Source organism: Notothenia coriiceps, unplaced genomic scaffold, assembly GCF_000735185.1.
Source record: "Notothenia coriiceps isolate Sejong01 unplaced genomic scaffold, NC01 NC01_scaffold00034484, whole genome shotgun sequence".
In the NCBI taxonomy this organism is placed as follows: Eukaryota; Metazoa; Chordata; class Actinopteri; order Perciformes; family Nototheniidae; genus Notothenia; species Notothenia coriiceps.
The window spans coordinates 51145-73976 of NW_011367185.1; the positions used below are offsets into that span (position 1 = coordinate 51145).

General features: G+C 42.0%; 2 protein-coding genes across 3 annotated transcripts; both read left to right on the forward strand.

The window, feature by feature from the left end:
* Positions 1 to 545: 545 nt before the first annotated feature.
* Positions 546 to 12839, forward strand: LOC104962244 (calmodulin-binding transcription activator 1-like). Of its 2 annotated transcripts, none has more exons than XM_010790667.1 (13): positions 546 to 667; positions 2824 to 2972; positions 3816 to 4000; positions 4084 to 4162; positions 4253 to 4520; positions 4956 to 5488; positions 6554 to 6702; positions 6802 to 7036; positions 7213 to 7281; positions 7469 to 7614; positions 7700 to 7768; positions 7897 to 7927; positions 8447 to 12839. In XM_010790667.1, exons 2-13 carry the CDS (start codon positions 2838 to 2840, stop codon positions 8477 to 8479), a joined length of 1932 nt encoding a protein of 643 aa, XP_010788969.1. In that variant the 5' UTR covers positions 546 to 667; positions 2824 to 2837; the 3' UTR covers positions 8480 to 12839. The 2 variants fall into 2 exon arrangements, with proteins under 2 accessions (XP_010788969.1, XP_010788967.1); XM_010790665.1 differs by having other exon boundaries at positions 547 to 667; positions 7697 to 7768.
* A 2194-nt stretch (positions 12840 to 15033) lies between these two features.
* Positions 15034 to 22821, forward strand: hipk1b (homeodomain interacting protein kinase 1b). The gene is made up of 12 exons (XM_010790668.1): positions 15034 to 15374; positions 17009 to 17739; positions 18395 to 18586; positions 18714 to 18895; positions 19016 to 19139; positions 19394 to 19513; positions 19760 to 19846; positions 19975 to 20159; positions 20261 to 20411; positions 21305 to 21491; positions 21761 to 21879; positions 22414 to 22821. Exons 2-12 carry the CDS (start codon positions 17011 to 17013, stop codon positions 22633 to 22635), a joined length of 2298 nt encoding a protein of 765 aa, XP_010788970.1. The 5' UTR covers positions 15034 to 15374; positions 17009 to 17010; the 3' UTR covers positions 22636 to 22821.
* Positions 22822 to 22832: the final 11 nt, after the last annotated feature.

The following is a 22832-nucleotide window of genomic DNA, read 5'->3' on the forward strand; positions in this document are numbered from 1 at the left end:
GGGGGGTAGCTTCTGTGTGCAAATATATCTCCCGATGCAATTGCGGCTCGGAAACAGCGAGGCATGTCCTGGGTTACTCTGTGTTCGCCCCCGTCTCTGCGTTGCGCAATGCGGCACTGCGGCTGTACAGTCACAGCGGGCTGAGAGCTGGAGTGAAGGGCAAGGACATCATGGCACAACCGTGTTCCACTTCACTGCCAAAGCGTTGTGTGCTGTGCTGCCTCAAACACGCTAAATATAGACTCTGACAGTCAGTGAGACCTAAAAGTGCGCTTTTCCTGAAGCCCTTTGTTTGTCCTTAAATATACATCAAAGTCTTTCTCTAAAATAGACAGAGCTAAATAAGCAAAAATGTGTCAGCGCTTGACTTTGTCACATGTCATTGCTCCAGTTTAGTTTGTATTGTTGTACCGATGACGACCGAGCCTCCTGCAGCTCGCAGTCTGGCGGGTGGATTTGAAGCGTGTCTGCGAGACAACGTGGAAAACTCTCTCCCTCCCCCCTATCTCTCTTTCTCTCCCTCTCTTTTTTATTCCCTCCCTCCCTCGCTGCACTTAGTTGTGTTTTGCTCGATCGGAGTAGCAATGTGTGAGTCGCACGCTTCAAACTAACGGGGTTGAGCAGAAGCAGGAACAGAGAGCAGCAGATAGAGAGACTCGCTGTTTGGGTTCGTAGATTATTTGATATTTTTAACTCATTTTAACTTAAAACATGCGTCCCTTTTATTAGCGTGCTGTTTCTGGGTTGAGGTTAATTTTCATGCTGTTGTAGTTGGACATGAATGTGCCTGTTGTCTAAATGCTGGCTTTACAGGTCTGTAACTAGCCTACTTTTGCATTTCACGTTTCAGTTCAAATATGTGTAGTACTACATGTGGAGAACATGTTACAACTGTTGATGTAACACAAAGGGAGGGAAGAAATGCCACAAGTCCTCACGTTGTTTGCATGCTAGATGTTTTGTTTTTTTATGTTGCAGACCTGAGGATCTAGAAGCTGGTTCAGCTTTACATGTTGACCTGTTCACTTTCAGCACCAGCAGCAGGGAACAGCTTACTGAACTCAGTGACAACTGAAGGGGGGCTAATGTAGAGGCCCAGATAATAACAGGCCTATAGGCACAGACATGTTGTTGATCAGCTTAACTACATGATATGCTCTGTGTCATACGGTCCTGTTACTTAATGAAGGTTTCCTTATGTGGGACATCTGTTAAAAGTGTGTAAAGTAAATTATTTTTAAGTTAACTTTAACAAAGAACAGAAGTAGACCGAATCAAACACATTTCTCATGGATGTGGACATATTGGGAGCTTTTAATGTGCAAGTAACAAAGTTAAGTAACATTTATTGGAATGTAACACCACTACTGGCAATGCAGTCCTCTGTTATCAGAGTTTTGTGATATCACTTGACTGTGGTTGGTCAGTATTGAGAGCCTGTGCAGAGCCTTGTTTATTATTTGTATTATTAAGCAGATAAGGGGGGGGGGGACTTAACCATAGAGTGAACGCTGGCCAGGAGATCCACAGCTCCCCAGTATAGCTACAAATAAACATCAAGCAAACTTTGAAAAGCGGCTTGATTTGTATTTTAAGTGATCCTTTATAGCTGGATGTGTCACCAGAATACTTATGCGCTTATTTTTACTGGCTAATTATAATCAATTTACTTAATTAATAGACATGAAAACAGTTAATGAAATAACTCAATTTGCATTTAAAAAAACTATTAGTGAAGATTGTATGCTATTGACAATGACAGATACATTCATGTTTTAATTAAATCCCAAGATTACCTTTAAAGGAATTCCCAGGGTTCCAGTCCACTTTCTTGTATTTCTCTTTATCATGACATGAGCCCTGCAGCATCTAGTCTCAAGTAGCATAATGGCATGTGGAAAAGGGAATTATAAAATGGAAAGTTGCATGAAGAGGCAGTAAAAGTAAATTGAAAGCCTGTTAAGCAGACATTTGACAAACATATACAAAATTCAACAATTACCATTGCATCCCTATTTAATTGCCTCATTTAAAAATAAATGTTTACCAACTTCCTTTTGATATTGTATTATACCAGTTATTTAAGTTATTCACCACAGAGAAATCCAATCTGAAAGCATTACATGCAAAAAGCAGCCCATGCTGGGTAAACAAAAATCCAACAAACATCCAATTTCCTTGACCTTTCTGTGGATGTATCTGTGTTTTTATGCATCTGTATTTTTGTGTTTACTTGTTTGCAGATGGGTTCAAAAGCAGCTTCTTTTGTGTTAAAAAGAGGATTGTTTTTGAAAAATCTGTTTTTCCAGAAACCTCTACTCCTTTCCTGATTGGCAGAGTGTAGAGGGAGGAGCCTGAGTCTCCATGTCCCTCTCATGGCTCCACCCTTTCAGCTTATTTGGTGTGCTGCAGACAGAAAGAAAGAAAAATAGGAGTGAAATGAGAGGAGGAGAAAAAAGAGAGAAAAATAGAGAGACAGAGTGAGAGAGCAGCAGGTGGGATGACATAATGTGCACTGCAGCAATACTGCAGCAGCATTGAAACAAAGGGTCACACTCACACAGCATTAAAAACATATTTTTTGTTAGATGTACACTTTGTTACATACACACACACAGTTTCCCTAGCTACCAAGTCCCCATTGTTGGTAATGGAGATTTATTGGATTTCAACTCTGATTTATTCTGCAATATTAAGTCCTTCAAAGAAAAGCTTATAGCTGCTTTAAGTAGGATTTACTAAAACATCAAATGTGTCTGCTTGAATACAACAAACAAGTGGCCAATGCTAACAGCTCTATGTGACCCCTCTTCATTCCTTTAGATACCCAGTTCAGGATGTCCATCCTGGAGCGACTGGAGCAGATGGAACAGAGGATGGCTGAGATATCCAATCAGAATCCCAACTCAGAAACCATGGCAACCAAGGGCGGAGGAGTGGGGGGAGGAGGGGCCACCGATCAGCAGTCTCAAGTAAGGCAGAGAAGAAGTGATTTGTAGCTTAGGTGAAATGTTCCTTTTTGTATTGGTGATCTTACACAGCATCAAGCAGGCAGTACAAGTAAACAAGATTAAACAAAACTTTTTTTCAGTCATAAATGTTTAATTAAAACCTTTAATGTTTGAGTTCCTTAGATTAAATTTGAAGACTGCATGATGATGTGTTTAAAAGCCTGCAAAAGGAAAAGCTTTTCAGCAGACAAAAATACTAAGAACAAAAGCTCCGACGACTTTAGATTCAGGGAGTTGAGATTTTCTGACATCATTTTACTTTAAATAATTTGAAAAGTAATATATACTAAGACGAATAATACGTGAATTTGTTTCAGGGCTTATGTACTGGATTTTATTTATTACAAATTGTGTTTTTACCAGGTCACCCCCCTGAAAGTGTTATTCCTATAACTCCATGTTGGCATGTTTTAGTATGCTTCACTCATGCTCTCAAAATGTCGGAGGGTCTGCAAAATCGTTGAACACTCTTTCTTTGTAAAACCCAACAATGTTTAACACCTTGGAAAAAATTCATAAGTAGAAAGGCACTCAGAGAGTGCAGAACTCCGCCAAGGTTGTTGCATTTAGTGAACAATATTGCATGTAACCGCCCTGTAATTTGGATCCGCTCCAAAATGTAATGGGTTCGGGCTTGATCCATGCTACTCCCTAACACCAAGTTCCAAGATTTGGGTCAGTAGTTTTGCCATAATCCTGTTGACAGTCAAACAAACAAAACTATTCCAAAAAACCCTCCTTGGCAGGGGTGACAGTCAGCAAAATGTTGCTGATTAAAGTCATGAAAACCCTTTCTTTCTCCAGATTTCTACCGATCAAGGTTCATTCGAGGGTCGTGTTGTGGTGGTTTGTGAGAAAATGATGTCCCAGCCGTGCTGGGCTTCATCCAATCAGCTCGTCCACAGCAAGAACTCCAGAGGAATGACCTTACTGCATTTGGCTGCAGCTCAGGGCTACGCAGGGCTCATTCAGACTCTCATTCGCTGGCGGTGAGTGACACACAAACATGACACTCAATTGTGAGCACACAGACTGGGTCAGGTTATTTCACCTTTGTTGTCTCGCTCCGCAGCACAAAGCATGCTGACAGTATTGACCTCGAGCTCGAGGTGGATCCTCTCAACGTAGACCACTTCTCCTGCACTCCACTGGTGAGTAATCAATATTTCTCAATGGTGTTTGGAGTGTGTCCTTCTGTTCCGTGCCTGTGTGTGATCTGTGTTTTCCTTTGTCCTCCTCAGATGTGGGCATGTGCTCTTGGTCACACCGAGGCAGCCTTGGTGCTTTACCAATGGGACCCACGAGCTCTGGCTATTCCTGATTCGCTGGGACGCCTGCCGCTCAACATCGCCCGATCGCGGGGCCACACTCGATTGGCTGAGCTCTTAGAGCAGCTGCAACTAACTCCTCAAGCTCAGGGCCAGCCGGCTGACACCTGGATGGACAGGTGGAGAGGAGAGTCACAGAGCAGTGGCATAAGCAACAGCCCTACCCCAAACCCTAACTCAGGTGGGAATGCTTGCTATTTTTTTAATTTAAATCCATTAAGGAAGAAGTTGTCTCATTTTAAAGGTTCAGTTCACCAAAACACAGAAAATAGCCCTGTGTAACCAGGCCGGCCTGACTCTGTCCATAGGTACAAACTCAGCCTGCAAAGCCCTTTAAAGCTCACAAAGTAATTGCAGTTAAAAACAACAGTTTGACCATTTTTAAGGGTTATTTGTCAGACCATTTCTAAGCTTGAAGCAGAGTCTTTGTATATTCTACACACCTCTCTCAAATTGAAAACTGACAATGATCACTATTACTAGCTATTTCAAAATGTAAGTGGCAAAAAAAATATTTAATTGTTCTGGGTGAGCTGAACTTATAGCATGTCTGTCACCAGCCACTTGTCTGTCACCAGCCACTTGCTCTTATTTCCAACCATCTTTGTTTCCCCAGAGCTGAGGAGACCCAGGACCGATAGCCAGCCAGACAACCAGAACCAGAGCTGGGGCCAAACAGGACACAGAGCCCAAAAGGGAGAACAGGGAGGCCCACCTCCAGCCAAGAGACTCAAACCCAGCCCCGACACCCAGCAACAGCTCGCTAACTCACCCCAGGGCAACACCACCCTCACCTCCCTCCTCAACTCGTCCCCTAGTCCTAACACTCAACGCTCTCTCCTCCCAAACACCCCACAAACTCCCCTCCCACAACCCTCGAACCTCAGCTGTCAGAACGCGCCTCCTGCCGGCTCCAGCCCCGACCGGCCTCAGCTCCACAGCGCTCCACTCCCCCACCTGCAGGCCAGGATAGGGGGGTCTGGAGGGGGCACCAGGTGGAGTCTGAGACAGTCTCTGGGGCAGCGTAGCCTTGCCAGGAGGATCCTGGGAAAAGAGCGGCTGGCCATTCACCTGCGCCAAAGAGTGCTGTCCGACAGGGGGGAGGAGACAGAGCTGCTGACCTATCAGGATCACACAGAGGACTTGCAGGTAGGGGGAGCAGAGTGTGAGGGGCACTTTTGATTTTGTCCCTCAAAAATGAACTTTTTGTACTGTATAGGATAGAACATGTTTACATACTTGCATGTATGCCATGTTTGTAATAAAATACATGAAGAAATCCATTAAAAATATATCAAAACAAGTCTCTCCAAACTTTGACCCTCAATATGAAAAGAGGAAAACTCCATGATACCTCAATAGGTTAAACTGAAATGACAAAACCTCAGGAAAGTGCCCAAGAAGGGTAAGATTACATTTGGCAACAAACCTGAACATACATCAAATAAAATGACTTACTTTACTAAAACTTTTCACATTAAAGTTGTTATCATGAAAAGGGCGCCTGGTGCAGGTTCACCTCTCAGTTACTCCCACAAAAGCAGACACTGACTCCTGCAAATGATCAAGTGCATTGATTTACAAGAAAGGACAGAAGGGCACAGACACTGAATTCCCACTGAAGCTACTGAACAAGAAGATAGTGCTGTATACACCTTAAATGAAATGAAAAGATTCACACTTAGTAGCAGTACAACACTGAGTTCAGCCAAAAAAGGATAAAGACAAAAAGGCTTTTAGTTTGGATTTAGCCAGATGTAGTGCTTGTTTATCCAACACAACTAGAAATAGACTTACCAAAAAAGGGATGCCATTTGGTTTTGCCAACTGTAAGATAATTAGCCACCAGGGAAAGACATGTAGCTGTGTATTTTATAATGAATCTTTTTGGCATAACAAAGAAGCTCATGAAGAGAGGATATATGGTGTGTTAAATTATAAAAAACATTAGTGGTTTGATAAAGAATCCGGCCTAACAGCCATATGTTTTGTATGAACACATGATATGCAAACAAGGTAACCCATACAATGGAAAGTTTAAAAGATCAAATGATGTTGATAATGCTTGGACTAAAGTTGTGTGGTAAAAAAATTAAGAATAACCTGTACGTCATTATCTTAAACCTTTAAATACAGAGAGTTGAATGTTGTTATTTTAGGCATTCAAATACATGTCGAAATGTGTAGCTAACGCCTGCTCCGTGTGTCTTGCAGATGGACATTACGATGCTAGCCGATCACATCATGGAGGCTTCAGCTGGAAGGCTTAAGCAGGAGGCGATGGAGACAGAAACAGACTCCGGGAAGGGGGGGATCAGCAGTGATGTCCGGTTACTGTCTGGTTACCTCAGTGAGGTGGAGAGGTGAGTCAAAGTATTCCTGATTTCGCCGTATTCCCTTCACCCAACTCGTGAAATATTTATGAATAATGAAAGCTTTTCTTTGCTCTCTGTTTCCTCCAGGTTTCTGAACTCCAAGTCCCAGACTCCGAGCCCCAAACCAAACCCTCTCTCAGGGCCAGAGGATCCTCAGGCTAGGCTAGCCCTGTCCTCTTCCTTTGACTGGACCTCCTTCCTCTGTGCAGCTATGAAAGAAGAGAGGTTAAAAACTGGCTCCTGTCTAGCCATGACCGAGGCAGAGCAGGGGGAGCTGTACGAGACCATCAGGCATGCTCTGCACTCCCTCAGAAAACACAAGGTACTTATGGCCCTTGGAAAAGTACAGTTTGTTAGATTTTAAAATGGTATGTTGTCCTGGTTTTGGTATTAGTTCTTCCCTTTAAATGCTTGTCTTTCATGAATCACAATCACTTGAAAAAGCTTACTATGAACATGTATGATGTTTATAAATACTTTTAATGTCATTCCCCGAAGGGTCCCATTCAGGAACAACGCAAAGAGATTGCAGCAGTGATTCAGCGCTGCTATAAGAGATACAAGCAGGTAAGAGTTTACAGCAACAACACATCAGAGAACCAGACATTAACAGCTCCATTAATGTAGGCTCAAATGAAAAAATACTATTAGAACAAATTACGACATCAATCCAGTGTATGATACATAGTATTCAGGATTCAGCATTACACTGCTAATGTTCTTTTGACCTCTCTGCTTTTGTCTTCTCTCTCAGTATGCACTTTATAAGAGGATGACCCTGGCAGCCATCCTGATCCAGAGTCGTTTCCGGAGTTTCCATGAGCAGAGGAAGTTCCAACAGAGTCGTAGAGCAGCGGTCCTCATCCAGCAATACTACCGCTCCTATAGACACTCCCTTGGGTACTCCACTCTCTCTCTCACACACACTCAAGGGATGGCTCTACACAAAGGCCTCTTCTTACTCGTGTGTTTTTGCCCACAGCAGCCTCCTCACGAAAAAACAGAACCAAGCTGCTCGCAAGATCCTGAGATTCCTGCTCCGATGCCGCCACAGGTGAGACACCAAGCCCCCCACACACCCTCCAACACCACTGCACACACATCCCCACACACTCTTACAGCCCAATGTCGCACATCTACATTGGTGCTAATAGTTGGTGTTGTTTTACTGTTCCTGTGAAGCCCCTTGATGGACGATAGGCCTCTGAAGCGGGTGAGTCTTCTCTCTCTCTTCTCTCTTCCCCTCTCTCCCGGTGGCTGATGCCTGTTTGCATGTCAGCAGAGGGAGAGGGAGAGGAGATCCTGGATTGTCATCCTTCTAGCTCTCTCGCTCTCTCTCTCTCTCTCTCTCTCTCTCTCTCTCTTCTTCCCTTCCTGTCTCTCTTTCTCTCTCACTGTCTCTCCAAGGTCTGCTGAATGATGCTTGCATGATTGACACATAGCTAGAGGAGCGATTCTTGCATACGGGGGCATGTTCTGACTGACATCACTAGGGGACTTTAAGTGTCTTGCTTGGCCTGCCAGTCTTTTTCTATTTGTGCCTTGACGGGTGGGGAGGTTTACAGGATGGAGGGTGTGTGTGTGCTGAGCGGGATTTACACGCTGAATAACGTTTCCTGTTGCTCTGAGCTTGGCCTTTCGGTATTAAAGTTAAAAGAAAAATACACACACACACATTTCTCTGAGTGTATCTCTAATGTGTGTTTTGTTTCCCCCCCCCCCCCCCCCCCAGAGCCAGAGAGCAGAGAAAGGCCAGGGGTCCTGAGAGCCCACCGTCAGTCCCCCCACACACCCCCCCCTCAGCCTGTGAGCAATCTATAAACCCTCCCCTCCATTTCCCCCCCTTTTTCCTTTCTTCTGTCCTCCCCAACTCCCCCTCCGTCCCCTTTCCATTCTTCTCCTCCCTTGTCCTCTCTCACTCTCTCTCCCTCTTCTCTAAAGAGGGGAAAGACTCTTCCCAGACAGACTGAGGACAGGATAGGTGTCCATCATGGCAGCTCGGACAGACAGACTGCTGGGTGGAGCCCAGGGACCTGGCTCCGCCCACAGCACTGATCCTCCTCCACAGTTTCACTGGGAGGCCATCACATTAACCTCATGGCATTCTTTGCACTCTTCATGAGTATGTTTCTTTGCAAGAGCAAGTCGACGAGTCAGACGAGAGAACGCGGAGAGGAAGCGTCTGGCGAAGACATCCCTGCGCTCACGGCGGCGTCTGGAACGTGCTCCGGCGACGGAGAATGGCTGGCTCAAGATAAAGGCTACTTTAACATGCTGAAAATATACGAAACCTTTTGCGTTTTGTACCCAAACAGAAATCCATGAAAGAATAAGAAAAACATAAACCAAAAAACTCACTTCTATGTTGCATTTGCATGCAAGATTTTTCCGCTTATTCCTCCTCTCCATCATCGTGAAGAACTATAGAGGCGAATCATTCTGCGGATTCAGTATCTCACAAATATCACCAACCATTCTGACTCACAGGCTTACAAACCTATTAATCAGTCACCCGATCAAAAGGGGAGGAACTGCACTTGAATGTAAGAGGGGCATTGTTAGATAAGGGTCGGGGTCTGAATAACGATGTCTTAATTTGTTACATGGACTTTGTATGGAGTCGTTCTCAGAGGCAGCACTTTGCTCGCCTGACGTGGTGTGTCCGTGTTTGTTCAATTCAATGCATGTGTTTGAGCCACGAGCTCCTGCATGCTTGCCAAACTGCTTTAGTGTTGTTTCTTTTGTATTTCTATGTGTAGTTGTGTCTCACTTACGTCCTCATCAACTTATCCTTGCCCTGTGTAATGTGAACTGTGTAAGGACAAATGACTTATTTTGGGTGCTTTAAAAAAAAAAAAGTCTTTATTTATTTAAGGGTCTGATTATTTATTTAATTGGCTCAAGAGTGGTTCAGCTTGAGGCTGGTTTTCCCCCTTTGTGTGGTAAAATATGACATGTTCCAATGGTTAAATGTCTCTGTTAGTTTGTTCTTTGCGTGAACCTCTAAATCCTAAGTGTGGTTTGAGGAGAGAGTCACATACCATTGCCTTGACTTCTTGACTCTGAGAGGTCTCTATGCTTGCTCTGTACAGGACATGGGTCCTATACCTGCCCCTATACAGGGCATTGGTCCCCATATTAGCCCATATGGGCGATCAAATCCATATTTTGGACTATTGCATATTCCTGTATATAAACTGACGAGGTAAGGGGATACGAGGACCCTGAAACTTTTTCATAAGAGGACTGTATTTAAGATTATAAATTATTTTACTCCCATAATGAGAACTTAAGACAGAGGCCTGGGTACACAGGATGGCTGTATTGCTTGTAAATAATGTAGATAATACAAACGGAGTAATGTGCATGAGATTTAAGAAACAGCAAAAAGAACATGTTAGTGGCTCTGGACTGTGAGAGGATTTTAACTGCTTCACTTTAAGAGTATCCAGTATAAGTGTTACTGAAAAGAACATTTTGTTAAAGCATGCTACTGAAAAATCTAATGTTAGAAATATAAGTGGGAAAACAAAGTTAGCTGAAACAATGAGATTTCAGACAAAAACATTTACACTTTGTGCTTTTTCTTTCTTGGCTAGCAAAAATTAAACCCTTTTTGCCAGTAGTGCCAATTATTATGAATGCTATTTTTGCCTAACAATATGTTACGTTGGGGAAACCAACACCCAAAAGATATCAGTAAGATCCACAGAGGCAACACACACACAGACAATAAACAGTAGAAGAGATCTAGTAGTAGCTCAAGCATAGACAAGCTCAGAGGTTTGTGTAGACGAAGATGATGCAAGTATGAAAATGTTATTAATGGTGATTTTGGTCGTTTTACTATGAATGCAATGAATGGTGAAGAGGGTGCTACATTCTTTACAATGTGGTTGTGCTTCAGCAACATACTAGCTTTTATTAAGACCATTACTCACACCTACAGCGGGTCCAGCCTGGCCTCCAGTCAAAGCTTTCCATCTTCAAACAGAATGTCTCTTCCCCTCCCCTTTTTTTACATATCATTTGTTTATTTTTCTGTTTTATTCATTGTCACTGCCATTATGATACCACGTGTACTTTAGACTTCTGGAAAGCTCTGTTTAGAAAGTGCCTGCTCGATTTAACAGAAAAGTGCAAGCTAATATCAGGAAATATCTATTGTATGTCCTCCAAAAGGTTGCCAGTTACCTGTTTATTTTCCTAAACTGTGTGTTAAAAAATGACAGTGTTAAACTTGATCCGAGTCTAAGTTAGAAGCTCTAATTTGTAAGTGGTATGAATGAACGCTCATGGCCTGATTGATGCTTTGTGTTGCTTTATGAGTCAAATCAGTAATTACAGTATCACTTTATGCCCCCACTTGTCTGTCAATTTTGCAGTATTAGAACAAGAAAACCATAGATTCAGCTTCTGTGTGTGAAAGGCACTAAGTCCATTCAAGATCTCTGTGTCGTTGTTGGGAGGAAGATGTGTTTTCTTGCAGGGACTTACTTTGTCTGTCTTTCGTTAAAAAAAACTTTTCGCAGCATTTAAACAAAAGCATAACCCAGCAGTTCTCCAGAGGATAGAAATAGCTGTCACTTTCTTTCTTTGTCTTTCACTCACACAGATATGCACACACGTAAACACATACATACAGTACACAAAGGTACACAATCCCACACAAATATGCCACACACTTTCTCTCTGTGCTTATGTCTTTGGGAACATTTAAATCTGTCCCTTAGATTTTACTCAGGGTTGAAGAACAGGGAGATGGTGTGTGGAGTGTGATGATGGCCTGCACAGAGTTGTACCACGACTGTGTACATTTGTCTATGCATATGTATGTGTACATATTTGTGTATGTTAGGAATACTCCAGTTGTTCATTCTCTAATTTAGTATCAACAAATGTTCAAATTAGTCTTATTTTGGGAAGCAGCAGATGATGTTTGCCTCATCCGAGCTGTGTTTGCATCACTTTTTTCTACAAGGAAAAAAAGAATCTCCAAATCCCGTATTTTATAGGATTTAGTTTGATTATACTCTAAAATAAAAGCAAGTGAAAAAGGGATATTTCTATTTATATACATGTTGTTGTCTTAAACGCACAAGATTCTTGCTATAGATAATTCTTAAAGGAAAATAGGCCACGTAACACCTCGATTTCTTAATTATAAAGAGTTTTAAGAGATAGTATATTGAACAATTTACAATTGGGCTATCTCTATTATGTGTGTTTCACATGTTTTCTGAATTTTCCTTATACTGAGAGACAGCCTTGGTTAGGACGGCGCTGTCAGGATCGTTCATGTTACTGTATCGCTCCTCTTAAACGTCCCCTCCTCTCACATCAGCACAACTCAAGCCACAAAGAACACTGCTTTGGACTCCTTTATACATTATATATATATATATATATATGCACACACAGCCAAATACACACACACACAAACACACACACACACACACCAACATCAAAATACTTGCGCTTTTCAACAGGCACAAAGAAATTACACACACATGAAACTAGACACACAGATTGCAGCTAATTCATCAATAGTGTGTTCATGTTTTGGGAGAGGATGGTGACTGTAAAAATAGTATGTAGAGTAGTAGTAAAAAATAAAATAAAGAAATATTGCCATAATAAACAGCTGGTAGACACGCGCAGAGACGGCGTCTGTACTCATGACCGCCCAGATATGAATGGTATAACCTTTCAGGCCTTGTTTTGAGAGGGAGTGGCCAAACACCCCATTGCATGCAAGAATGGTAGACCCTTATTGATAATCTATGGCTAGACCTCTCCTTGCCTTCCTCTTCTTCACCTCTCTATCTCTCTCATTTCCTACTGTATTCCCACCTTGCCTGCTGTTGTGTTCTCCATGCCTATCTCAGTCCTTCATTCCTCTTTTTTTTTCTTGTTTGTAGCCTAGTTTTTACTTTGTTTTACAAACGTGCATGCACAAGCATCACTAAATTGTTGATGTTTTTAAAAAGAATATTTTGTTGCTGAGGCCATGCAAAGTGTTTTGAATATTGCCCTTATATGTGGAAAATGTCTTCTGAATGCTTTACATAATTTCTGCTGTAAAATGAAATCAGAATAAAAAGAAAAATTTGCACTTTAACTTATTTTGATTTGCCTAGTATTTATTTAGAGAAAGTATATAATCTGGGCTTTTCTTATTTCCTACTCTAATAAAGCTGGATCCAGTGTATTTCTACACCTCATTGGTCCACTCTGAAATCTTGAATACATCCTTTCATATTTGTATATGTTAACCTTTAATTTAGTATATCTTCCATTAATGTACAGAAAGGGGGTGTTGAAGCAATCGGATAAAACCCTAAATATGCAATTTCTTCTAATATCTCTAATAAAAAAGTATTCCACAATAATTGTTAAAGTTACATTTTTTGATACAACCATATTACCCAAATTTCAGTTGTTATAAATTCCAGATCTGTCTCTTTCCCAAAACTCTTCACTGTACCAGTTTCAAACATAGTACAGCCTACACTGCCCTTTCCTTTATCTCGGCTGACATTATCAGAACATTTTATTGCAAATACTAATGTGTCCTGTGCCAAGTTTCTTGAATAGTTAATTGTTTCTGATTCTTCACGTGTTTTTCCTGACTTCACAACAATATGCTTTACTGACCTCCAGTTTTAACATTCTGCCTGCACATCATGGGCTTCACTTTGTTAGTGGTGGGGACATTTCTCCAGATTTAACATCAGCATAGCAGAAGACCAAATATGTCCCTTCCCTGGGTGTTAAACCTCGAGCACCTGCATGAAAAACCAATGCATAAACCTCTAGACCACCAATGTGTTTTTAAAATAATGAAAACCCAACTATAGATCTTGCTGTGATGTGATTTGAAGTGAATGTGTACCTTTATGCACACAACAAGCACACGGGTAGGAGAGAGAACATGACATAAGTACAAAATAAATGAATACATAAATACAGGAATAAATACAGGGATAATAAAATATAATAAATAAATGCAGCAATAAATACAGGAATAAATAAATACATGTGGAAATAAATACAGGAATAAATAAACACAAGACAACATAAATAAATACAGGAATAAATAAATGTGGAAATAAATAAATATAAGTTGAGAATAAAACAGAACACACATTATATATATTTAATGTATTTCTAAATTTATTTTCACATACATTTATATATTTATTAATTTATGTGTTTCTTGGAGAAACTTGTTTTGCTTGGTAGCCTTGTATTCTGTGGATACGACAACATTTATAAGAAATGTATTTTCAATTGCTGTGAACGTTTCAACAAGTGCACGTGTTGCTTTAATATTTTATTTCACTTCCTCTGACCAGTATCACTTTCATTTGGAAGCTTTGTGTCAAGTTGTACACAAAGTGTCTCTACTCTCTTCAATACATATTTTAAAAGCTTACAGCACCGGGAATTTCCAGCGTTATCGTGTTCAACTGTAAAGCCCCTGCCTTGAGACAAAAGTAAGTAACATTTGTGATATTGTGCTAAATAAATACACTCTGATTGACTTTGATTGATGGATTTTGCGCAAGAAGTACACTTCACTTCAGAGCCAGATATAAATGTTTATTAGTGTCAAAAATGGTGTAGGTAAAAAGGTTTTGCTACTACCTAAAACTCAGTAACAGGAGTGTAGGCTACGGGGTGGGATTTCTAACAGGTCTTCTCCAGTGAGAACATAAACACATTTAATAAGCCGCACACGCACTAGGATAAATTAACATGGTGACGGCATTGCTGGAATTAAACCCACCACCTTCTGACTGAAAGACAACAGCTCTTCTTCTCAGCTTCAACCGAATTATGGGCTTTTGTTCAGAAATGATGGTGGAGACATGTCCCCATGCAGCACAAATGACGCCTATGCTGCCTGCACATTGTCTTCATACTCTTAAATGTGTGATCCCCTTATCATGTTGCCAAATATTGGATTTCCTTTAGAGACTATTTTAAGTTCACATGGTTTGTCCGACGACGTGTGGAACACTTTGGTCCTACCGGAAAATTACTGGTATTTGTTGTAGATTACGTCACTTCGATTTCTCTTTACCGTAAAATGTGAGCCTTTCTTATGTTAAAAACGATATCAAATGTCTCTAGACCAAATGAGTCAATCATTTGGCCATGTTATAACAGTTGTCAAATTATATCTTAACCAAGACAGCCTTAGTTGCTAATTTTGTAAGAAATAGTGCTCATCTCTGTGTGCTTCCCTATCCCAATCTCGGTAATTACGGTAAAATCCGGAAATGACGTAGGAATCGCAGCTGATAAAAGGACGTGGTTGTTCCGGCGAAAAAGTGGATTTGCTGCTTCAGGACAGGCGGTTTTAGAGTAGAATTTGTATTGTTTTAATTAAGAAATGTACATATGTTTTAGCACTAGAGGATTTTAATATAATAATACAAGGACACATGTGTGTTTTTGTTGAGAAAACTCGGCACTGTGACGCCTTCTGCTGCTGCCTAGCTCTCCATCGGCTGAAGAAACAATGCAGGCCTAGCTAGCATCTCACGGTAGCTAGTGGAAGCTAATCGGATAACGCTGCTCCAGTAGACTGCAGTGGGATTTAAACCTTGGACGAAGCCCCATTTTTCGACGCTGCTATAACATCTATTCCGGTATTTTACACCTTTTTTTAAATCAAATTTTGCCTTTCATGCAATGTATGTAATTTAACCTAATTTGATGTCTGTTAAATAAGCAAATGCTCGTTAAACGCAATATGTCCACGAAGTTAAAGCGTTAGCTTGTTAGCATTTGCGAGTTAAGTAATTGTTTCCTTGTTGACTGTATAATAAAGTATTTCTATGTCATGCAGATGGTCAACAAGGAGAAGGCCAAACTTATAATGTGTCTGCCAAATGTGTCAGGGATTTGGTAACATTTGAAAACAGTAGCTTGATTTCCACTTTGGTCCATCACAGTTACCCTGTCAGAACCATAGAATGTATACAATGGGACCGATCTTATCTGACAGGTTCACATCTCCTTTATGTTTTCGCATTCGTAAGAAAACCTTCTTTTTTTTTTTTAATTCCTTTCCTTCTAACTGGAAAGTGTATTTTAACCGGGGATCATAACACACGGGTCCACTTTATTGGATCCAAGCTTATCATTGCATAACACTGACTGAGCAGCAATGGTTTCGTTTAAAGAGCTATGTTATGGCATACACGTGTATTTGTTTCCTCCTTCCTGGTGCTTGCGTCATCTATTTTGCATCCATTATTTGCATTTGTAATTGATGGAAAATATGTATGTTTTGTCTTTCTACACATCCTATATGACATTCTTTAGTATCCAGCAACCTTACAAACAATCCTAAAAAATGTTGCCTTCAAGGTTTCTTCTAATAACCATAACTTAAACAGTTTGTTTGTGTATGTTGCAACCCTTCAGATTATACCGTACCTTCTCTTTAATTAGAATGTTTTGACAGAATAAACACAATATAGTTTAAAAGTCTATCTGCCTTTCAAATGTAATGGATTCCGGGGCATGTCTGTTTTTAAAGGGACAGCTAACTGAACTTATTGTTGTCTAATATGCAGCAATACAACTCTACATTCATGAAGCTAATGAGTGTTCATTGCTGCTCTGTTAACTATGTTCACTACCAATGTATATGCTCATTGTCTATTAATTTAATTGATCAAATATTCATTATGTTTTTAAAATATAAAGACGTGATGCCCATCGCAATTTATCAGAGCCAATGGGACTTCTTGATATTCCTTGTGTTGTCCAGCCAGCATGGTACAACTCGAAGCTGTTCCTCTTACTATCAAATGTAAACTAAATCCTCACATTTGAGCTAAAACCTGAAACATAATGTTTTTTTTCTTGATATATGAAAAGCTGAATTGATGATCAATACAGTTTCCTGAAATGTTTTTGCTTAGTGGAGTAATCAATCAATCCTTTAATCGATTTATTTGAAACTATTTGACTGAGGAAGTTCAACTTGATGCTCATTTTGGAGACTGTAGTTTGGAGGTGCTGTTAAGGTGTATTGAATTATATCGAGGGTTGTTTTCATTATTTATTCATTGATATAAATGGGATGGACTGTTATATCTGTCTGCACTAGTTTTTGCTAAGTATACCAAATAAACTGAGTTTATGTTGCATGGCAGTCTGTCAAGACAGATTGTACACTTTATTTATAATTTTAAGAGCTTCTTACAGTACCATAGCTCTTTGTTGTTTTAGTTTTTTTATCTTGATCTAATCCACATCAATGTCTTTTCAGCGATGAGCTCTCAGCTGCAGGTCTTCTCCACCCCCTCCATCTCCTCCAGTGCCTTTTGCCGCGTTAAGAAGGTGAAGGTGGAGAACAATGTTTGGGACGTGTCCACCTCCGAAGCTTACAGCTCCCTAGCGGGCCAATCGGCATACACCTTCGCCCCAGCCATGGCCGTGGCACCCTTTGCACCATCTCTGGTCTTCCCCCCCACAGCGCCCGGCTCAAGAGGTCAAGTGGTGGTGCGAGCCGCTGATAGCACCGGCAGTCTCCCTCGTGGATCCAGTCGGCGTGTGGCGGAGCAGGCCACGTCTTCCTCTTACGCTCACACAGAGACGACCTCCGAAACAAGGGGGCACAGGCACGGGCAGAAGAGAAAGATGGAGGAGACCACTGAAGGCAGCGGGAGCGGTTGTGGCAGTGTCCAAATATTGGAGGAGCTCTCAGCCCCTGCAGCAACGTACTCTACCCGTACCGGGGGTGGCGGAGGAGGCACAGGCCAGTCTATACCCCACTCAGCTACAACCACCAAGAGCAGCAGCTCCAACGGGGAGGGGGATTATCAGCTGGTGCAGCACGAGATCCTCTGCTCCGTGTCCTGCAGCTATGAAGTGCTGGAGTTTTTAGGAAGAGGCACGTTCGGACAAGTGGCTAAGTGCTGGAAGAGGGGCACCAATGAGATTGTGGCAATCAAGATCCTGAAAAACCACCCTTCCTATGCTCGTCAGGGCCAAATTGAGGTAACGCAGTTTTGTTGATTCATTCATTTGTGTATCCTAATCTTTTGTTGTTGTGGTTACTGGTTTTATTTGACAATGTTTGCAGAGAGCTTCTTGTCTCGCAGAATTAATAAATAAAATGCTAGTGTGTAATATTTATGTGATCCACTCCCAACTGGTTTAGCTGAATAAATCTCCAGTCAAAGCTTCCAGAGTGATGAGACAATGCAAGGTGCATTTCTGAACAAGTTTAATTACAGTTTAATATAAAAGTTTATTTTATTAACACTGCGGCCCCCTGTGTCAGAGGGTCTTTCAGTTTCTAAAAATGACATGTTATTTTCACAGGAAATCTCTGATTGTGTTTTATTGGGAAACGCCTTGAATTTTGACGTGCTTTTTGCTCGTTTGCCCCCCATTATTTCTGACACGGGTTGGATTTGGTCCAATTCAGGATACATTGTAATTGCCTTATCACATTACCTGGAGTTGCTTCCCAGATGTTACCATGTTGATGCAACATTATAAATCATTTTAGAGCAAACTGGTTAAATGAAACTTGTAACTGACCTCCTCATTATTGTGCCCTTCCTCACACTTTCACTTTCATTTTCTTATTATGAAAGTGAACCAGCTATAATTGACAAATTAAACAGGGTTGTATCTCTTCCAACAGGTGGGTATCCTGAACCGGCTCAGCGCAGAGAACGCGGATGAGTACAACTTTGTGCGTTCATACGAATGCTTCCAACACAAGGGTCACACGTGCCTGGTGTTTGAGATGCTGGAGCAGAACCTGTACGACTTTCTCAAACACAGCAAGTTCAGCCCACTCCCCCTGCGGCACATCAGACCCATCCTACAGCAGGTGGGCTCCACAGACATTCATTACACCTTTTTATAACCCATTATTATTACTTAATTTTGAGTTGCAGATATACGCCTTTCATTCTTACGGAGGTGAATGAATTGTACTGTTTTGTTATTGTCTTCAGGTGGCTACAGCGCTGATGAAGCTGAAAAGCCTCGGTCTGATTCATGCAGACCTGAAGCCAGAGAACATCATGCTGGTGGACCCCCTCAGACAGCCCTACAGGGTGAAAGTCATTGACTTTGGCTCAGCGAGTCATGTGTCCAAAGCTGTCTGCTCGACCTACTTACAGTCGCGCTACTACAGGTTCGTGTGAATAAATCCACTTTCTTCTAATACATCTAAATACTTTTGCCATGTTACTATGACACAACATTGTACCTCAAGTCTTGGTACTAATTGGTTAACCTCGTCTTCACTGTCTAGGGCTCCAGAGATCATTTTGGGTCTGCCATTCTGTGAGGCCATCGACATGTGGTCTCTGGGCTGTGTGATTGCTGAGCTGTTCCTGGGTTGGCCTCTCTACCCGGGGGCCTCTGAGTATGACCAGGTCAGTACGTTAGAGTTCCCCAGGCCTTATCTGGGCAACAAAGAAAGCCTGCAAGAGGCTACAAGTTTTTAGTTGATGGCGTGTCATGGAAGTACTGTAGATGTACTTTAGAAACTCCTAGAGCTGCTAGTTTTGCTTTAAATCAGGAGATATCAAGGTGCTGCTGAGAAACAAGCATAACTACCCACTGTAAGAGTCGTATCCATGGCACTTACTGGTGTGTCTTATACTTGAATATGTTTTCCCTTCTCCAGATCCGTTACATTTCTCAGACCCAAGGCCTGCCTGCAGAGTACCTGCTGAGCGCGGGGACAAAGACCAGCCGCTTTTTCAATCGAGGACCTGACTCCAGCTACCCACTCTGGAGGCTTAAGGTTAATATGATCTCATAATATCCCTAGTGTCTCCCTATCTGAAGGCTGTAACTGATTGATCACCGTTACCAGAAGATGACTGAATATGTAACAAATTATAAAAAGCCATCACTTCATGTTAATTGTTAATCTTCACTTTTGCTGTAACAATGTACGTTTTCCCTCTGTGGGACTATTAAAGGTATTCTGATGCCGATATAGTTTTTGCAAATAATAACAAGTAAAATATGTTTTTGTATTTGCCAGACCCCGTCAGAGCATGAAATGGAGATGGGTATCAAGTCCAAAGAGGCCAGGAAGTATATCTTCAACTGTCTGGATGACATGATGCAGGTAAATCATTTTTTCATGTAACATCTTTTTAAATAAAAATACTATGCTCTCAAACCCAAGAAATGTCTTTACCTCTAACTCTTAATATTTGTCTGATTTAATTTGGTTGTTTTATTCTTGTGTTCCAGGTCAACCTTTCTTCTCATTTGGAGGGCACGGACATGTTGGCAGAGAAAGCTGATAGACGAGAGTTTATAGACCTCCTGAAGCGGATGCTCCGTCTGGACGCTGACAAAAGGATCACGCCAACGAAGACTCTGGGTCACCCCTTTGTGACCATGAGCCACCTCATGGATTACCCCCACAGCTCACAGTACGTGTGATGTGCAGATTTTCTTTTAGTCACTGCCTCACAATTATGTTTTCTTTACTTGAATGTTTTTTCTCATACACTATTAACTCCACCCTCTCCAGTGTGAAGTCCTGCTTCCAGAACATGGAGATCTGTAAGCGCCGGAGCTCCTACGATAGCAGCAAATCCCTGTACTCCACCAGCGCAGTGCCCAGCGCTGCCGCCGGCAACCTCACTGTTACCTTCAGTAGCCAGCTCAACCAGCATAACCAGGTACGACCAATCACTTCACAGCGTCCACACAACAGTAGTAGTTGACATTTGTGAGGGCTAAAAAAAAGTCCCTGAATATTCAAACGCATCACATAACACCTTCCAATATTTAGTTTGGTTCTTGAAGTCATAAAAATGTAATTGCTCAGAATTGGAAATCTTGCTCAGAATTGGAAATCTTGCTCAGCTTTTTCTTTTTCTGAGGCGGAACCATCTCTCATCCTTTCTTGCCCAAAACGAAATACGTCATGGCTTTTTTACCATTATCAGTCTTTTCACTTGTATGTTACTAATGCTATAGGGAGGCAGTTGCTAGTGAATTACTCACTGCCACATTTACATACTATTAAATTAGAAAAGCACTTACTCCAACAAAATAAACATTACAGAGCTACAGCTAATACTCACTAAGGATGGACTGTGAGGGAGAGTGCCCTGCAGTGGGTTTCAAGATGACCTTGAGAAGCACTGGTTGTGGGGTCTGAGCCCTCAGCGTTGTCTGTCAGATGGCGCTAATGCTTTTGGTCAGTGGTGTGTGAGGGTGTGTGTGTGTCTCTCCGCAGCTTATCTCACGCACCTCTGACTCATCAGGCCAGTTTGTTCCGTGCATTCAAGACTGTATGTTCCCTGACGTGTCATGTTGTGTTGAATCACTCTTGACCTGAAAACCTTATTTTAACTGCCATGTTTTAATATTTGAGCCCAAAACAGTGCTTCACTATAACGTTCAAATTGGTCAATGGATTATGTGAATATGTTTTTGAATTGGTTTTTAAGAAAGACAGATATCAATTACATCACGTTGTCTCTTTAGGCTCATAAAAGTCCTTTTGTGATGAACGTTGCCACTCATTCTGTCTTTAATCAGTGGTCTTCTGTAATTCCTCCACCAGGTGCCTTCTGCGGGGGGGGCGGTGCCTTTGCTGAACTACCAGCCCGCTCTGTACCAGCAGGCGACCATCAACATTCCCGGGCTCGCTCAGCAGAGCGTCCCGATCCCAACGCGTGCTGCTGGGCTGTGCAGCCAGACTGAACCCTTCCAGCAGACCCTCATCGTCTGCCCACCCTCCACTATCCAAGGTAAAGCAGAACGCTGCAATCAGACTGAGAAAAACACAACATGAGGGGCTGCAGCAGAAGACGCCACTCACTGTTATTCTCAGATTGTACTTCAGTTATTTAGATGTCAGGCTGTCACTACTAACATCTACTTATTTCTCTAGTTGAAGGCAGATTATGAATGTTAATAAGATGCTTACCACAACATCCCACTCTTTAAGGGATACTTCAATACTGTGAGACCTTCATTTTAATTTCTTTTTGAATCACTTGTATTGAATTGTTTTCAGGGCTACAGGCATCCAGTAAGAGCTCCAGTTACCCTGTGAGGATGGAGAACTCTGTACCCATAGTACCTCAGAACCAGGCTGCTCAGGCTTTGCAGCTCCAGCCCAGTATGCTCACACAGGTAAGAGTCTGGAGGGTCAGTCACATTTCAGATATCTGTCTGGGGCTAATGATGTTATCTTTAAATGTAGTCTTTCAAGAAGAGACACAAAGCTTGAACGGGCACACTTTCTTTAGAAAAAGATGGACAGAGGAAGCATGCATGTATTGCTGCTTGTGAGGGACATGGGCAGGTTGTAGGATTTGCAAATTATACATTTTCTTACACATTTTCTTCAGATACACGGTTTGCTTTCTGTGGAGACCTTGTTTATTTAATTGCATTTATACCATTAACATTTAAAATAACAAAAGATGTGACTTCAGAAGCATAGCCTTTGTTCCAGGACCAGGCCTCTCTTATTCCCAGTGTCCTCTCTGATGGTGGCCAGATGTTTAATGCAGGAGGCTCCAAAAGCTGTTTAATTGTGATTTGCTAAACGTAGGATTATCCGGTCCGGTCGGCCCGCGGTGCCAGTGTGTTTCTCTTCAGATTCAGCCTTTTTGAAGGACCTAACGCAGCCCTCCCCTATCCTCCCTTCCTCCCTCCCTCCAGGGTTCCTGCACCCCCCTGATGGTGGCCACGCTGCACCCACCCTCAGCAGGCATAGCACCCCAGTACTCCCTGCCCCTCGGGCTGGGCGGCGGGGTGGGTCGGCCCACCCTCCTGGAGCACACAGCCACAGTGCTGGTAAAGCAACAAAGAAGAAACACACACATGCACACTACAACTAACAAAGCCATCTCTATCCTGGCCCACTCCTACTTGTTCCATTAATGTTTGCTTTGTTCCCTCCTCCTCCGTGCCACATGTTGTGTTACTCTTTTTTTTCATCTTTTATTTTGCCATAGTCACATGAAGACTTGTTGTCAGACTTATGGTCGCTGGGCTCTTAGTTTGTCGGAAAATTCTAAAAATGTTGATCCTGGACTCAACATTGCAGGGTGTCCGCGGGGTCTTAGAAAGTATTAAAA

Excerpts from the sequence above, each read along its gene's own strand:
- LOC104962244 (XM_010790665.1), top strand. The coding sequence starts at position 2,838 with ATGTCCATCCTGGAGCGACTGGAGCAGATGGAACAGAGGATGGCTGAG. Across the intron at positions 4,001-4,083 it reads CAGACTCTCATTCGCTGGCG|CACAAAGCATGCTGACAGTA; the intron begins GTGAGTGACACA and ends CTCGCTCCGCAG. Across the intron at positions 4,163-4,252 it reads ACTTCTCCTGCACTCCACTG|ATGTGGGCATGTGCTCTTGG; the intron begins GTGAGTAATCAA and ends TGTCCTCCTCAG.
- hipk1b (XM_010790668.1), top strand. The coding sequence starts at position 17,011 with ATGAGCTCTCAGCTGCAGGTCTTCTCCACCCCCTCCATCTCCTCCAGT. Across the intron at positions 20,160-20,260 it reads GATTACCCCCACAGCTCACA|TGTGAAGTCCTGCTTCCAGA; the intron begins GTACGTGTGATG and ends CACCCTCTCCAG. Across the intron at positions 20,412-21,304 it reads AGCTCAACCAGCATAACCAG|GTGCCTTCTGCGGGGGGGGC; the intron begins GTACGACCAATC and ends TTCCTCCACCAG.